At 41.7% G+C, this 17,110-nt stretch overlaps 1 protein-coding gene across 3 annotated transcripts in view; it reads left to right on the top strand.

The window, feature by feature from the left end:
• Positions 1 to 123: 123 nt before the first annotated feature.
• Positions 124 to 17,110, top strand: part of IP6K1 (inositol hexakisphosphate kinase 1) — a 28,383-nt gene continuing 11,396 nt past the window's right edge. The window contains exons 1-2 of one of the 3 annotated variants that reach the window (XM_083726390.1): positions 124 to 236; positions 16,129 to 16,475. In XM_083726390.1, coding sequence (XP_083582516.1) covers positions 16,253 to 16,475 — 223 coding nt within the window. In that variant the 5' untranslated portion in view covers positions 124 to 236; positions 16,129 to 16,252. Of the gene's footprint in view, positions 237 to 275; positions 435 to 4,185; positions 4,507 to 16,128; positions 16,476 to 17,110 lie in introns of those variants that run through there. The other 2 variants (XM_083726389.1, XM_083726391.1) reach the window with 2 other exon arrangements.

Below are 17,110 nucleotides of genomic sequence, written 5' to 3'. Positions count from 1 at the left end.
TCAAGGTGGAGGTAGAGATTAGCAGTGAAAGGCTTCTTCAATTGGTTGATAGGCCATGACTTGTTAGCCAATAGACAATCGCCCCTCCACAAGAGGATGGTTGCGTCACGTTTGCGCAGCGTGCGTCGGAAAACTGAAGACGGGGTTCCGGACGAAGGAGGCGTGGAGAATTAAAAAGAGTGACGATTACACTATCCAATCAGAATGAGGAACAGCACACCGCCAGGAACACATCGGTACGTGATTGGATTATCCTCCTAGGAAGGCGGACCTTGGACAACACGGTTGCTATGACGGCAGAATGCCCACCTTCCCGGCGCCGCCATCTTGTTGTTGATTCGAACCTTAGGAAGCGGGTGAGGGCAGTGTTTGAAGCCGGCCTGGGGGGACCGAGTAGCAGCGCCCCCCGGCCGGGCAGGGAGAAGTTTCCCTTGGTAAGTGTCGGTCTCGGAAGCGGGGTTTGTGCGCGGGAGGCGAAGGGGAGGGCGCCTCTCTTCCTCTCTCGGCTCGGATCTGAATGAGTGTCGGGAGGGGGAAGAGGAGGCCGGTCGGGGGGGGGGGGAGAAGGAAGGAGCTCGGTGGGGGCTGAGGTGAGGCAGCGGCGCCTGAGAAGAGAGACCAGGCTCCCTGGTGGGTGTGGTGGGTCCGTGAGGGCTTCTGGGGCTGCCCCCCGAGGGAGGGGTCCTGCGCAGGTGTCTTTCTATTGGGTGGGGGGGGGAGGCGGAGGGTGTTACAAAATGGGAAGTGGAAGCGGCTCTCCTGCCAGGCAGCCGGGTCTGCCAGTCGTCTTCGTTCTCGACGGGCTTCTGGGCTGCCGCTTTTGCAGGTTCTGCCGGATCCTTTCCTCCCCGGTGGAGACGCGGCGCCAGGTTGGCTTCGTTCAACCGTCTGTTTTGGAAGCGGGCTTTCTGGTGAATACACGGCGCGCTACTCCTCTTAGTGGTTGACATCATTAGACAAGGCCAATTTGGGATGTGTGTGTAGCTTGGAGTCAGTAGCTGCTGCACGAGAAATTGGGGGGGGGGGCCTTCGCTCAAGCCGTTTTTCTCTCCCTCCCCCTCCCCTGCCTGGGAAAAGCCTTTAACGAGGTGACAGGTTGAATCCCAGAGGTCACCATGTCCGTTGGGAAATGGTGTTGGTTTTCAACAGAAGGCAACTGCTTGGCACACTGGACCTAAGTAAGTATGTTGGCCTCAATCCAGGGAACTCTGGGAGTAGCAGAAGGCCCTGTAGGCAGTAAGTATCCAACAACTGACTTTGATGGATCATCCTTAACATAGAACCTCATGTAGGCAATTGTGCTGGAACTGGACAAGTAATAACTTTGCATTTTAATATTTTCTCTCTTCCCACCACTCAAATCTTGTTCTAGTATAGGTTTGGGTAATCTCAGTCCCAGAGACTGAATGTGGCCCTTCAGACCTCTGGGACTGGCCCTTGGGACTCTCCCCAGGCTAGACCCATAAACAGGCCCTCTCTCAAAGCTGCAGCACACATTGACTGTTCTGCACACTCCTCAAGGGCTTTTGCCTGACAAGAATGTGTCTTTGAGCTGTGACTATGCCTTTTGCTTGCCTGGATGTAGAGATGGGGGTGGTGTGTAGAAACCTTTGACTTTAGTGTGGCTCACATGTAGCCTACTATATAAAAGTAAAAACTGCTTGGGGTCTTTTCAGTAGTGGCCCTTCACACTTGTGGAATGCTCTCCCTAGGGAGACACAACTGGTATTGTCTTTATTTTTGGGCACAAGGCAAAGACGTTTTCTCTTTACCTGGCATTTGGTCCTTAATTTGAAGGCAGTGTTCGAAATACCCCTGGCACCAGGTGTGTTTTGTGACCAGCATTGGTCCAGTTGCGACCATGTGGAGATCTCTGGATGACAGGTTGGTGACTGACATCTCCATCTGTCTGGCCCCTCCAGCTTTCTTAGGCAGGTAAGCAGAAGAGCTTATTTACTGCATTCATATCCCACCTTTTTCTCCAAGGACTACATGGTTCACCCGCTCCTCAGTTAATCCCTACAACGACCATGTGAGGTAGGTCAAGGGACTGTGACAGACTTCAAGGTCACCCAGTGAGCTACATGACTGAATGGGGAATCATTCCCCTGATTTTCCAGGACCTAGTCTGACACCCTGACTACTACACCACCCTGACTTCCTAGAGTACTTCTTCTGTGGGGCAGCTATATAAATTAAGTAGGTACATAAATATGGGGAAAGCAAAATGTTACTTAGAGAAGGATCTGAAATATTTTCCTTGAAGATTGAATTTGTTTTATTCTGAATTGTTTTATTTGTTGTTTCCATGTGTTGTAAATGGCTTTGAAATTTCCCCCCGTTAAAGTAGAAAGTGTTATAGAAATGAAATGAATAGTATTAATAATAAATTTCGCTGGGGGAGAAATGGTGCCTAGACATTCTGTTGTGGTGACTGTAGCCTAGGTTTAAGGTGCCGTTTGGCGATTAGCTTATATATCTGAGTTTATAACATTGTTTGAAGGATGGCATTGTGGTTGGATCTGTTAGTCCCTATGTGCTTTATCTGTGTAGCTGTGTTGTTGCTGGATGTTATTAATTGGTTTCAATGTAAGTTTATTTGGATCCTTCCATGAAAAGAGTAACTAACAACTATGATAAATAAATTGACCCACCAACTTTGGTCTCTGGCCCCTCTCACTCCTGGCATATGGGCCCTGGAAGGTTGTCCATGAAGGAATGCAGGCTTTGGTCTGAAAAAGGTTCCCAATCTCTATTCTAGTATATTAGTGTTTTCTCGCTTGCTATAACATTTGTTGTTTGTACTTAACATAGTAGCTTGAGCCATAATTCAAAATGTTGATGCAGGGGAGCTTGCACAGTATAGGTGACACTTAAGTTAAGCGGTTTTGCATGGATACTCCAACCCTCTTGTATAGCCTTTAAGTTAATGCCTAGTTTTCTTACAGGAGGAAGTCAGTTCGCCTAAAATCAGCTGATGAATTTTGTTATACAAGCAAGAAAATGCCTACAGCGGAACCTATTTATAACTAGCTGTATGTGTTGAATTTGCAGAGATACATGCATTCAGTAAATTATTATGTCAGGAATCAAAGTTAAGATGATTGAAAGTATATTTCACTAAAAAATACACCAACAAGGAAATATTTAATGCTGCTTGAAAGATCACTGCAGCTCAGTCAGTAGAGCATGAGATTCTTAATCTCAGAGTTGTGGGTTTAAGCCCCATGTTGGACAAAATATTTCTGCATTACAGGGGTTGGACTAGATTACCCTTATGGGGTAATCTCCTTTCAACTCTACAATTCCATGATTATATTATTTCTTGTAAAGTAACCTTTGCAGCCCAAGGACCATAGTTATTAACTACGATCTGCAGTTTTTAGTGCAGTGGGTACCTTGCGATTTGTATTTTATTCATCCTGAAAACTCATTTTAATTAGGTTAGGTTGATGACTTGGCAAAGAATTTAGGTTTCAGAAATATGAGTGCTTTTCATCAACTTGGATTTGGTATGAAGGTTACACTCAGACTTTTTGGATACAAACCAGCCATTGTAATGTAAGAGGAATGACTGCAATATTCTCTGCATGTAGTTGCCTTTAGTGACTAACGAGTACATTGGTTTTCATCCAGTGTGCCGTGGTACCCTGGGGTATCTTGAATGATGGTCAGGGTGCCACGGGCAACACTGGCCCTCTGTCCTTCTTTCCTTCCCTCCCTCCTCTGATGCCCTCTCACATCTGCCTCCTAAAGGCTTGCACAGCTGTTCCTTGCAGCAGCCCTGGTTACAAGCTCCCCAGGTGAATGGTGCCTCTGGGGCTGACCAGGGGGTGCTTCCCAGGCCCTTGTGGGGCACTGTGAGGAGGCTTCTCTCTTTGGAGCAGGAGGGCAGCTCAGAGACCAGGGTTAGCAGCAGCTGCTGCTGCCGCCTAAAGGACTCCCAAGGAGAGGGGAGAGGAGAGGAGGCTCAGGGAACACTCCACAAAGTCTGGTAGCATTATATGTTGGTGCTTCTGCAGCCACAGCATCATTTTTCCAAGCAGATTTCAAGGTGCTGGTTCAAATCTACATACCAGATGGGTAGGGCACATGCTAAACAGGCTGCCAGAACCCATGTGTTCTATCACAATGGGTTAGCCAATGGGAACTTCCTTTGACATGCAAATAGCAACTTGTCAGAATTGTGGCGGGCAAAGTAAGAGTTAAACTCCTCTCTGTGGTCCTAAGGTAGTTTAGGTTCCTCTGTGGCTGCCCTTTATGTACCCCCCCCCCAAAAAAAACCCCTCACCCATGCATGCTAACCATCTTATTTTGTTTATCTCCGCTATCATTTAAAAACACTTCTCTTTGTTACTATCCAAGTGTCATATTGAAACAAAAAATGAGCATTAAAGGCTGATGGTGTTGCTTCTTCACAAATTTGAATTCCTGAAAATTTATCAGAGCCAGAGAACATATTTCAGGAGTGTACAATTTTGGCTGGCTATGGAAAGTGGTGGGAAGGTAAGATTATCATTTTCTGTTTTTAACCAAGTTGTATTTTACAGTGGTACCTTGGGTTACAGACGCTTCAGGTTACGTGTTTTCGGGTTGTGCACTGCGCTAAACCTGGAAGTACCGGAATGGGTTACTTCCGGGTTTCGGCGCATGCGCAGAAGCACCAAATCGTGATCCTCATGTGCGCAGACACGGTGTTGCGGGTTGTGAACGTGCTTCCCGCACGGATCACGTTCGTAACCCGAGGTTCTATTGTAATTGCATTTGCCTGAGATACTATAGCAGACATCCATGCGTCTTAATATATTGATAAACTTCCCAAGCCTCTGTGATAGAATGAGCTATAAATTAATCATTGGTGTTTTAGTGGGTCAGATGAAAGGTGAATCTTTTTGTAGTTAGGTACCCTATGAGTGAAATGTGAGGCAGAAATTTGAGCATAATTGAGTTCTTGTTGACATTAAATTGTCTCTGCTTGGCTTTAAGCATTGGTTCCTACCTGTGCTTCCCTAAATTTTTGATAAAAGCTGCAACCCTGGCCTAAACTATCTTAAGCTTTATCTTTCTTACTGTAAATTTCCACTGTTGTGTGTTTTTGCTTTCATTATACATATATATGCCTGAAAGGGTCTAAAGTAGTGCAGAAATGACATTGCTTACATAATTGGCCACAACAGTAATTCAATCATAGTCTCTGCTTAGGTGATGCCACTTCTATCTTCCCTGTATCAAGTGTTTGAACTCTGTAATTGGTACAGAATATGGGAGTCAAAATTCTGACTGGCATGTCTCATCTTGCTGATATTTCACCAATTATAAGAGAGTTCCACCGGCTACCTGTTTGCTTCTTAGCTGAATTCAAGGCGTGAGTACAGTGGTACCTTGGGTTACAAATGCTTCGGGTTACAAACACTTCGGGTTACAGACTCTGCTAACCTGGAAGTGGTACCTCAGGTTAAGAACTCTACCTCAGGATGAGAACAGAAATTGCTTGCCAGCGGCGTGACGGTAACAGGAGGCCCCATTAGCTAAAGTGGTGCCTCAGGTTAAGAACAGACCTCCGGAACGAATTAAGTTCGTAACCAGAGGTACCACTGTACTTATGTATAGAACCCATAATTGCTAATTTTAGTCTGTTTTGATATTAATCTATTGCTTTTATTTTTTATCTGTTTTTAATTGAATTTTGTTTTTGTTGTTTGAATACCGTAATAAAGGGTGGAACTCAAATATTTTTAAAAATAAGGGTGTATAGAAGTTTGCAGTAACTTTCTAGTGTTTGAACTCCTTAATGAAGAGCCATTGGAGGCTGTTTTCTGGAGACAGTGCAGACAAGACATTGTTATTGGGAAGATAATTGGTGCCAGATAAACGTGGATAGCCCATCGTGTTTAGGTGGGGCTTTTTCTTTTTGCAGTTTTCTTTTTAAAAATTGTAAACTGCCCTTGGACTGACTTGTAAGATAGGATAAATCTTAATTAAAATTGACATGAATTCATAGGCTGCTCCCTCTGTTTCCTAACAGTGTGACAAATATCAAAATAGAATTTACCAGCTGTTGGCTGCAGCATGCTTTTGTTGATAACATTTGAGTAAATATATCTTTTCTTGGTGTACATGAAGCTACAATCCTGTGCACACCTATTTAAAGCCTATTAGGTAGAATTTAGTGATGTGCTAAGTGAGGTATGGGGGCATAGAATGAGTTCCACCTGAGCAGTGAGACTCCCCACTCCTCCCCTTGTGTGCCCCCCATCAGCGTTTGAAACTCCCATTGTTCTAGTGTGTTTTGTAACAGGGAATTTCATTAGCGCAAGCAGTTTCTGAGCTGTGGGCGCAGTACTGTGCTTAAGATTTCAGATTAAAACTGCACAGTGCTGAAGGAAAGGAGGACCCTTTTCTGCCTCCCCACTTCCAGCCACTTTCTGAAGTCTGCAGAACAGACCATCTTAAGAATATTAAGGGGACGGGGCGGGCAGGGGAAGCATGGCTTTGTTTTTTGCAGTCTTCAGATGAGGACTAGACCATGTGAAAAATGAACATACGATTTTAGCTGCAGTTCATTCATTTTAAGCTTTGTATTCTTGTTATAAAAAAGTGCACCTAGACATTCCATTGTTGTGCCCATAACCTAGGTTTAAGGTGCCATTTAGCTCCTAGCTTTCATATATCAGTTTTTACACTGCCCCCATGTACCTCTTAAATCTGTTCCGGGGGTTTTTCCAACCCTCCGAAGACGCATAGCACAAGCAGCTCCCATTCTGTGCATGCAACAACTTAGTTGAATCCACTCATTGAATACAGCAAGGACCCTTCTCTGGGTAACTTTGTCTAGAATTGGGCTGAATGTTATCTGACAGCAAGCCTCTCTCCATTTGAACATTTGTAACATGGCACCATTTCCGAAAAACAAAAGTTCTATTGGAAAGCTTTCTCAAAATATTGTTACTGAGCTTCTTTGTGGAAGGATCTAAGCTTTTAATCCATCATCACCTCAGAAGAGTAGGAGCAGAATATATACTTAGAGTATAAGTTGGGACTGCAGATGGAAATTTACTGAAAATTATTGCAAATTAGTGCACTGTATAAGCCTGTACTCACTGAAGATTGTGAAACTTGCAGACTCTTTGCCTCTTCTTCCTTCCACTTCTTCCCTGCCAATGATCTGGCACAATATATGTAACTTAGGAATCTTATAAAAAGTGAACATTATGCACAGAGTTTTGAGACACATTTCTGTGGAAGCAAAGAGCAGTAGAAAATTGTTTCATTTCCTGTTAGGAGTTATGCCAAGTCACTCGCATGGCCCTTTGGCAAAATTTGGGTCTTCCCACACAATGGCTTTGCTATGTCATGGCTTAAAGGCTGTTGTATAAATATGATGCATTGTGACTACCATAAGGACAAATTCTGCTCATGCTTGCAAAGAGACCAGACCTCTGAAATATCATTGGTTCTTGACTAATTTAGGAGTAAGAAAATACAAATGTTATATGTGAGAGGTGAGAGCAGGGCAGAGGGGAGAATAAGAGCACAGGAGTTTCCATAACTGTAACTGGAAGCATACATTTTATAGATCCCCAGAATTGGAATCTCCTAAGAGAAAAAAATAGGTTACAGTTTGAACAGGTGTTTGGCTGGTGTCAGTTTTCTGTCTGTGGTTGCGGTGCGATTTGAGAGGTGATCCATACTGCTTCTTTTTTTAAAAAATTGCTGCCACATATTGTGGAAGTGCATGGTAAGGATGGCTGTCAGAAACTTTTCCAGTAGGAAAGAGACAAGAGATACAAAAAGTGGGGTATCACATGTGGCAATTGCTTTTTTTAAGGCAAAGAGAAATTGAAACCATACACAGAGCAAACATAGCTTTTGTTTCTCCAGCATAAAAGGGCAACAGCTTCTTGGTGACCAAGTCCTGGAGCAGTCAGACTGCAGTTGCAATTTGCCCCTTGCCACTTTGCTTTTAGCAAGCACAAGTATGCCAAATTCCACAGGAATAATAATAATAATTAATATTATTATTTATTTATACCCCGCCCATCTGGCTGGGTTTCCCCAGCCACTCTTAGAATCATAGAATCATAGAGTTGGAAGAGACCACAAGGGCCATCGAGTCCAACTCCCTGCCAAGCAGGAAACACCATCAGAGCACTCTTGACATATGGTTGTCAAGCCTCTGCTTAAAGACCTCCAAAGAAGGAGACCCCACCACACTCCTTGGCAGCAAATTCCACTGTCGCTCAGCATTAGTTCTTCCTAATGCTTAGGTGGATTCTTCTTTCTTGTAGTTTGGATCCATTGCTCCGTGTCCGCTTCTCTGGAGCAGCAGAAAACAACCTTTCTCCCTCCTCTATGTGACATCCTTTTATATAGTTGAACATGGCTATCATATCACCCCTTAACCTCCTCTTCTCCAGGCTAAACATGCCCAGCTCCCTTAGCCGTTCCTCATAAGGCATCGTTTCCAGGCCTTTGACCATTTTGGTGGCCCTCCTCTGGACACGTTCCAGTTTGTCAGTGTCCTCCTTGAACTGTGGTGCCCAGAACTGGACACAGTACTCCAGGTGAGGTCTGACCAGAGCAGAATACAGTGGCACTATTACTTCCCTTGATCTAGATGCTATACTCCTATTGATGCAGCCCAGAATTGCATTGGCTTTTTTAGCTGCCGCATCACACTGTTGGCTCATGTCAAGTTTGTGGTCAACCAAGACTCCTAGATCCTTTTCACATGTACTGCTCTCAAGCCAGGTGTCACCCATCTTGTATTTGTGCCTCTCATTTTTTTTGCCCAAGTGCAATACTTTACATTTTTCCCTGTTAAAATTCATCTTGTTTGTTTTGGCCCAGTTCTCTAATCTGTCAAGGTTGTTTTGAAGTGTGATCCTGTCCTTTGGGGTGTTAGCCACCCCTCCCAGTTTGGTGTCATCTGCAAATTTGATCAGGATGCCCTTGAGTCCATCATCCAAGTCGTTGATAAAGATAGGTAGCCGTGTTGGTCTGCAAAGAATCTACTTGTTAGCAGACTTCCTCCAACCCATATGTACTTGAAGGCTTTTTTGATCTGAGCAACCTGCAGTAAACTGACTTGCTCCTGTAATCAAGTTTATTACCACAAAATATATCCACACTTTTGAGAGAATTATTATTATTATTATTATTATTATTATAATACCCTGCCCATTTGGTCTGGTAGTAGACCAGAAATTAAATATTAAATGCTTTACAAAGTCTATACAGCTGTTTTTAACTTGAAATGCAAGAGAAATGGATTAAAGAAATAAGCACTAGAAGAAGAGCAACAATGAATTGCACTGTCATTTCTGCTATTGGGTTTTCTTCATGTTTGGCCTTGAAGTAAAAAGAGAGAGTACTGGCGGTCTTCTGAAATTCTTTGTAGTAGTTTCTGCAGCTGTGGTGAAAATTCTTTCTTTTTTAAAATCATATTTGTAAATGCTTTGTAAATTACAAAGATTGCTGTAGAGATCCATACATTGTCAATTGACATGTGGTGTGTCTATAGCAAAAGGGGTGCTTGGAAAAAATGCACCTTAAGGATTATAAACTGTAGGGTTCTTCCACCAGTAAGATGATGTTTGAATATTGGGATTTGGACTGCTCTACTGCGTTTAACTAACTGAAATACGAGACACTTATCTGTTCCATTACCTCTCTTGAGCCAGAGTCTCCAAGCTCCTCATTTGATTATGCAGAACTGTGTGTTCAGTGTTTCAGATTGCATTGAAGTAGACTTTAGGAACCATAGGATTGACAGATTGAATAGTATTTGTTGGCTATACCATAAGTGACTGCTATGAACATTATTTTTGCCATGTTGTATGAATGGTTGACAATTTTATCTAGTCTATTCTTCAGTGTCCAGTATTTTCTGTCAGTTTTAATATTTGCAGGAAATACTGACTTCTAGACTTCATAACTTTCTTCTGCAGGAAATAAGACACATAATCTTACATCTTTTCTGGGTTTCTAAAAATTAGTAAAGACAGGAGGAAGATGTATGCTGCTGCTTTGCACTTAGCTCCTGAAATTATTTTCTGAGACTGCCTCCTATAGCAGATTTCCACTTTACTTCGACATTAAACAACAAACATTGACTGGTGTATGAATTGAAACAAAATACCCCTTAAATCTTACTTCCTATTATTATGTGTCTCAGTGCTCTGTTACAAAACTCTAAAATTATTTTCACTCTTTGTTGTTGTTGTTGTTTAGTTGTGTCCGACTTTTTGTGACCCCATGGACCAGAGCACGCCAAGCACTGCTGTCTTCTACTGCCTCCCGCAGTTTGGTCAATCTCATGTTGGTAGCTTCGAGAACATTGTCCAACCATCTCGTCCTGTCGTCCTCTTCTCCTTGTGCCCTCAATCTTTCCCAACATCAGGGTCTTTTCCACTGAGTCTTCTCTTCTCATGAGGCGGCCAAAGTATTGGAGCCTCAGCTTCAGGACTGTCCTTCCAGTGAGCACTCAGGGCTGATTTCCTTCAGAAAGGATAGGTTTGATCTTCTTGCAGTCCCTGGGACTCTCAAGAGTCTCCTTCAGCATCGTAATTCAAAAGCATCAATTCTTTGGCTATCAGCCTTCTTTATGGTCCAGCTCTCACTTCCATACATCACTACTGGGAAAACCATAGGTGATGTTTCTGCTTTTTAAGATGCTGTCTAGGTTTGTCATTACTTTTCTGCCAAGAAGCAGGTGTCTTTTAATTTTGTGACTGCTGTCACCATCTGCAGTGATCATGGAGCCCCCAAAAATAAAATCTTTCTCTGCCTCCATTTCTTCCCCTTCTATTTGCCAGGAAGTGATGGGCCCAGTGGCCATGATCTTCGTTTTTTGATGTTGAGCTTCAGACCATATTTCTTTCACCCTCATTAAAATGTTCTTTAATTTCTCCTCACTTTCTGCCATCAAAGTTGTGTCATCTGCATATCTGAGGTTGTTGATATTTCTTCCGGCAAATTTTATTTTCCTTGATGTAATTCATTTTTGTCTGCACAGTCCTTGCGATACTAATTTTATTTACTGGCTTTCTTTAAATAAGCTGTTTACTTTTAAAACCTCTCTCAAATATGGGATGGGAAGTGCTGGTACAGCTGTTGGTGGATCACTATTATACTTCTACTCCACAATGGTATTTCTTCTAAGTGTTCAAGCAGAGGGAGATCTCTCTTCAGTGTAAGCTAAGCATCACACCAGCTGTTGCTGAATACAGGGTGATCTGACCTCTCTTTTATTTCATTAAAGCTTTATTCAGAATGTACACATTTAATACACATTAATATCATTTGCACACCTTTATACGTCAAATTACTTTCATTATGCTTATCTAAAATTTAACTCCCAACCCCATCCAGTTTCAAAGTATTACACAATCTCCCTCTGTTTCCTTGAAATCATTTCTTTGTTTTAGATACTGAATTATCAGGACCCAGCTGCTCAAATAACTTCTGTTTGCTACTATATCTATTGTAATTGGTCTACTGTAGTAGGACATTGATTGCTTTTCTGTGTTTACAAAGAGCAATGGAGCTATTGTGATCATTTATTTTAAAATATTTTTTTCAATTGATACACAGCTCTTAATAAAATTAGCATATAAAGTCCACGGGCTTTAATTCTGCTCTGAACTGAACAGAACAGAACTGAAATAGTTCATCATTTATTCCTAACACTGTCTTCTAGTATCTGGCGGTTGTTGGGTTTTTTGTTTGGTTTTTTTGCATATTCTCACCACATATGATAGAAGTCTCTGTTATAGCTCGTCCAAATTTTTCAGGCTGCTAAACACCATTGTGAATTAATTTTGAATCAGATTTCTTTAAAGCAGACTGTCACTGAGAAGTGTGAGCCTTTTGTATAAAGGCATGTCCCCATCTCCTCTGGGACTTAACTGTAGTTTTCTATTCCACTTCCCCATATGAACTTTTCTATCCACTTTCTGAGTGTTTAGCGATTTCCCATAAAATTCGTTGTTTTTCATTTGCTAACACTAAATTTTCAAATTCTGTGTTTTCTTAAATAGTCTTTGAGGTAAGCTGCTGCAATTTTGTCCCTTTTACAATCGTACTGTAGATGGCTGGCAAAAGCTAATGGCGATTTTAGTCCAAAATATCTGGAGACTGTAAGGTTGAGGTGACTGGCATAGACAATGGGACTTTGGAGGATTTTTTCTTCTTCTTGCTTTAAGAAATGGTGAAAACTGTGTTTGACTGACAGCCTCACTTTGCTAACATCTTGTGCTCTCTTCTTTTTTCTTTCCTCATCATATGTTCTCCCTCTTCCCCCAAAACTCCAAATTCACCAGTTTCTAATCCATAACCTCCTTATCTCAGGTTTTAGATGATACCCGCTTAACACTTCCTGTCTTCAGTTATGTTTAGATGTCAGGAGGAATGGGCTCTGTCAGCAGTTACCAATTATTTGTTGACAGCCTTATGATCCACTAAAGTAGAATTTGATCTCCTGTGACACATAAATACTCATAAACTGTTTCAGATGTAGTTGAGACAGTGCTGGTGCCAGGCTATTTTGTGCCCTAGACAAGGCTAACTACTTGCACGTACACACACACACACACCCACACACACCAATTGTTAACTTCAGTTTTCAAAAAACGGGGGGAATGAAAAGCATCAAACTTGAAACTGCTAAATTTATTTTAAATTGCAAGAATAAGTACAGTGGTACCTCTGGTTACATACTTAATTTGTTCCGGAGGTCCGTTCTTAACCTGAAACTGTTCTTAACCTGAAGCACCACTTTAGCTAATGGGGCCTCCTGCTGCTGCCGTGCCGCCGCCACGCGATTTCTGTTCTCATCCTGAAGCAAAGTTCTTAACCCGAGGTACTATTTCTGGGTTAGTGGAGTCTGTAACCTGAAGCGTATGTAACTGAAGCGTATGTAACCCGAGGTACCATTGTAATGCAACCATCTTTGATTATCTTCCTCAAATACAAAAAGTGTTTTAGCACACAAATCATTGTGAAAAACTTTGTAAATTTTATTGTTAAAATTTTAAGTCTCTTAAACGTTTCAATTTCAGGCACATTAAAACCTCACTTTGTGTGCCTTTTCCTCTCCAAAGTTTGTTACCAATTCCTTCAGGTTAAGTGCAGGTGATGCTTGGGCATGTTCAATTGATATAGTTGCCAAACCAACTAGCTTCTTTTGCAATTTATTTTGCTTTTTTGGTCTGTTTTGACACCACTAACTAGGCAGGCTAGTGTTTTCAGTAGCAAGTAAGTTTTCTGTAAAAAAAGGGGGGATATTGTAGCAGTCTGCAGAAAACTGTAAATATATATATCATTACAATTGGATCAGAGAGTGGAAGGGCTAATGGAAGTTCCTAGGTTTATCACTTCAACTCCCAAACATTAACTCTCACTCAAAGTCTTATTGCCAAATAGTGAAAATCATTTCTGTACTTCCTGTTATGAGTTACAAACACTTTAGACTGCTTTTGTAAATGGTAAGAACTGAAACTATTAACCTGGGCTCTTAACTTGTAAACATAGATGTGAATTTATTGGCTTTGTGATTTATTGGCTGATCTTCATGTTATCTTAATGGCCATGGAATAGAAATACAGGGGTTCGTTTTGAGAGGGGATAATTTTTCTCTGCCTATACAACCGTAGATATCTTATAAAACCAGAATAATTTAAGATGTTTCTCTTTCCTCTCTCATACACAATAAACAGCATGAGAGTCTCTTCCACCAAGTTTATCATACATTTTTGTGGCCTCTTCAGATTGTTCAGGTACTGTTGCTTTGTGTGTTTCTTAATAAGCAACTCCCTCTCAAAATTCAATTAACATTTGTCTGAAAGTAATAATTCACTGGCAAGCTCAGTTAAAACTACAGCTCCATTTGACCCCCAACCCATTCTTTTTGAATTTCTTCTGTGCATAGAAACGGGCAATTCTGGTGCACTTGGACTGATTCTTACGTAATGGATGTCAGTGGAAATGCTTCAGTATGATGAAGCATAGTCCACTTCATAACTATAATATGTGACTGTTCTTTAACCATGTTAAAGTACTCTTGTAGTACTCTTGGTGCCGTAATGTATCTAGTGCTATTCATTTGGTGGCTGTAATGTAAGAACCAACCCTCTGGTTCACATAGGCAACTTTTAGGTCTTGTAACCCATTTAAAAAAGCTACTGTATTCCAAAGTGCAAAACATATTAGTTGTAAGCTTGTTACAGTAGCTATATGTGTAGGATTACAAAGTAAGCATGTACTGATTACAATTACTTGTATTAATGTTTCCTTTAAAAAAGATTATTCAACTACAACAATCTTCTTCAACCTTGGGTCACCAGATGGTGTTCTGCTACAATTCCCATCATCACTGACAGTTGGCTAAGTTAGCTGAGGGTAATGAGGGTTGTAGTGGTTCAGCATTTGGATACGAGGTTGAAGAACATTGGATTAAAATACCTTTTGAATTTTATGTTGTGATTAGAGTAGTATCTTCATTCCTGGGCTGCAAGCTGATATTCATTGCCAGTGCCAAAGTTTTGAGTGCTCAGTAGATCAGGTTCTGTGAGCTCCTTTGAAGGTGTGTGTATGATACTTGATAAACAACTGAGCAGTTGCTAGTGTATGTAGTGACATGTAGAAAATGCCAGTGCCAAATGACCCCTCATCCCTATTGCCGCTTATTCTGTAAATGTGCTTATTGACTCATTCATTCACTGTTCCATATCAGTTGTATGAGGATATTTCACCAACTGACAGCCAGCTAAATACTGGTACACACTTGTAACATTTTAATTGTTGGAGAAACCTAAAAATGGCAAACAAACCACTGTTGTTAAACTTTGGAGGTTAAGCCTACCTCATAATATTGGTCAGTAGTCATTCACATAGTGAACTAAGTAGATGGATGAAATGTGAAGCTATGGGAGCTTTTTTATCACATACTCGAAAGGAGCCTCTTTTGGGGGAAGGGAGCATTTAAGTGCTAGCCAACCATGTGAGACTGAAAAATGGGACAGGCCTTACATACGTCCCTCTTCATTTGCTTTAACAAGTTCCCTACCTGGCAACGAGGGAAAAGGACATATCTATGCTAGCAGAATGCAGACTGTGTCCAGTAGCTTAATATAAGCCATAGATAAACAGAACAGCTATCACAAGTGCATCCTTGCCTGAGGCCATGAGACTTTCCAAAGTAGTGCCCTTACTAATCGGCTTTACACAAGATCACTGGCCAAATTAGAGCTCTGCAGAAGCCACCAATCTGTTTGGCAGTTAGACTAGACTGAAATCATTTTTGTCTACCTCAGTCATCATCTATTTTAGCCTCCTGTTGAAATATCAAAAGCATGCGCTTACTGTGAAAGGGGAGATGAAGCATGCACCTCTCAGGGCAACTTTGGGGCACAGTTAGCTCAATCTGTTTTGTAAAAAGCGGGGGACTTTCAAAAATTGTATCAGAAGCTTGTCAAAAACATACTCATGAAATTCATATTATAAACCAAGGCTTGAGAGGTAGTTTGCAAGCTCCTTGCTCTTCTGTGTTTATGCTTTGCTTGTTAGTAGCAAATGGTAGACCTAAAACATTGACCTTTCCCCTTCTCCTCATGACTATTTAGTGTTTCCCTTATCACATCACCTAACATGCAACAGTTGCATCTTCAGTGATGAAAGCCTGCTTTTTATTTTGAAATGCCTTTTCTTCCAGTTATTCAATGAACCTTTTTCTACAACTTAACTGTCAGTTCAACATTTATGTGAATTGAAGGATGCTTTATTGGGGACAAGTACATGAGATGGCTCAAACGGAAGGCATGGGATGTTTTTGAACTAATTCCTTGCTGGCACAGAGGAGTAATGCTTTAAGTAAAGGATGGGCTTACCTTATTAAAAGATCTAGATTGCTCTGAATAGCTGGTAGGTCATTGCTCTTTCTCGGTTTTGGTCACAAACCTCTTAAGAAATTATTGTCTTGTCAAGATCATTGATAAAATACAGAAGTGTGTAAAAAGAGTACTGCATGTGTGTGTCTGTGTATAACTCATAGCTACATGGTAGACTTTGTACTGGGGCTGATGCAAGTGACCACTGGCTAAGTTTTATGCAATCTTCTCTCTTTTGCAGACCATTGGCACATGCTTTCTTACTAAGACATCTGAGTGGTAGAGATTTTGCTCCTTGAGAAACTCCTCCTTCCACCCCATGCAGCTCACCCCCAGCTCCAAGTGTGCGACTGGTGCCCTACGCAATGTGTGTTTGTCAAACCATGGAGGTGGGGAAGCATGGCAAGAACGCATCCCACACAGGAGGCCGAGGGGTCCTTCTGGAGCCTTTCATCCATCAGGTGGGCGGCCACAGCAGCATGATGCGCTACGATGACCACACTGTGTGCAAGCCTCTCATCACCAGAGAACAGCGCTTCTATGAGTCCCTGCCTCCAGAAATGAAGGAATTCACACCTGAGTACAAAGGTAAGGTCCCAAAATCTTTGGAGAATCTCATTTAAATCCAGAGCATTTTAGTGTATCTGGAGGGCACTCTTCTATCAGTAATAATAATAGTAGTAGTAGTAGTAGTAGTAATAATAATTTATTATTATTTCTACCCTGCCCATCTGGCTGGGTTTTCTCAGCCACTCGGGACGGCTTTCAATAGAACCTTAAAAACAGAATAAAACTTCAGACATTAAAAACTTCAACTGTGCTGTGAATGTATACATAGGGTGGTGTCCTACAAATTAGTTCTGTTAGTGCAAGTACTTCTGGCTGCACAACAGAAAAGTCCCCTCTTCTTCCCGCATGCCTCATAAAACTATCCTGAAGGCTCCCCCCAATCTGATCTGAGGGTGTGCCGGAAGAGAAGAGGGAGGGAAGTTCCATTGCACAAATTGAAATCTAATGGAACTATTTCATTACATACTATCCATAAGATCACTGTGAAACTTTCCCATGTATTTTCAGACAATGCATGGATGAGAACAATTCGTTTATATGCTTAGGCAGTCATAGGATCTCATTAATGGCATTGCAGGCTGGCAGTACTTCTAAAGCCCAGTTGTGTTTAGTTTCAAAGTCATATAAGCCCTACATAGTTCACTTGGACTTAC

Source organism: Podarcis gaigeae (assembly GCF_964106915.1).
Source record: "Podarcis gaigeae genome assembly, chromosome: 2".
NCBI lineage: Eukaryota > Metazoa > Chordata > Lepidosauria > Squamata > Lacertidae > Podarcis > Podarcis gaigeae.
Note: the sequence above shows the minus strand (reverse complement) of the source record. Positions and strands in the feature narration are given on the sequence as shown.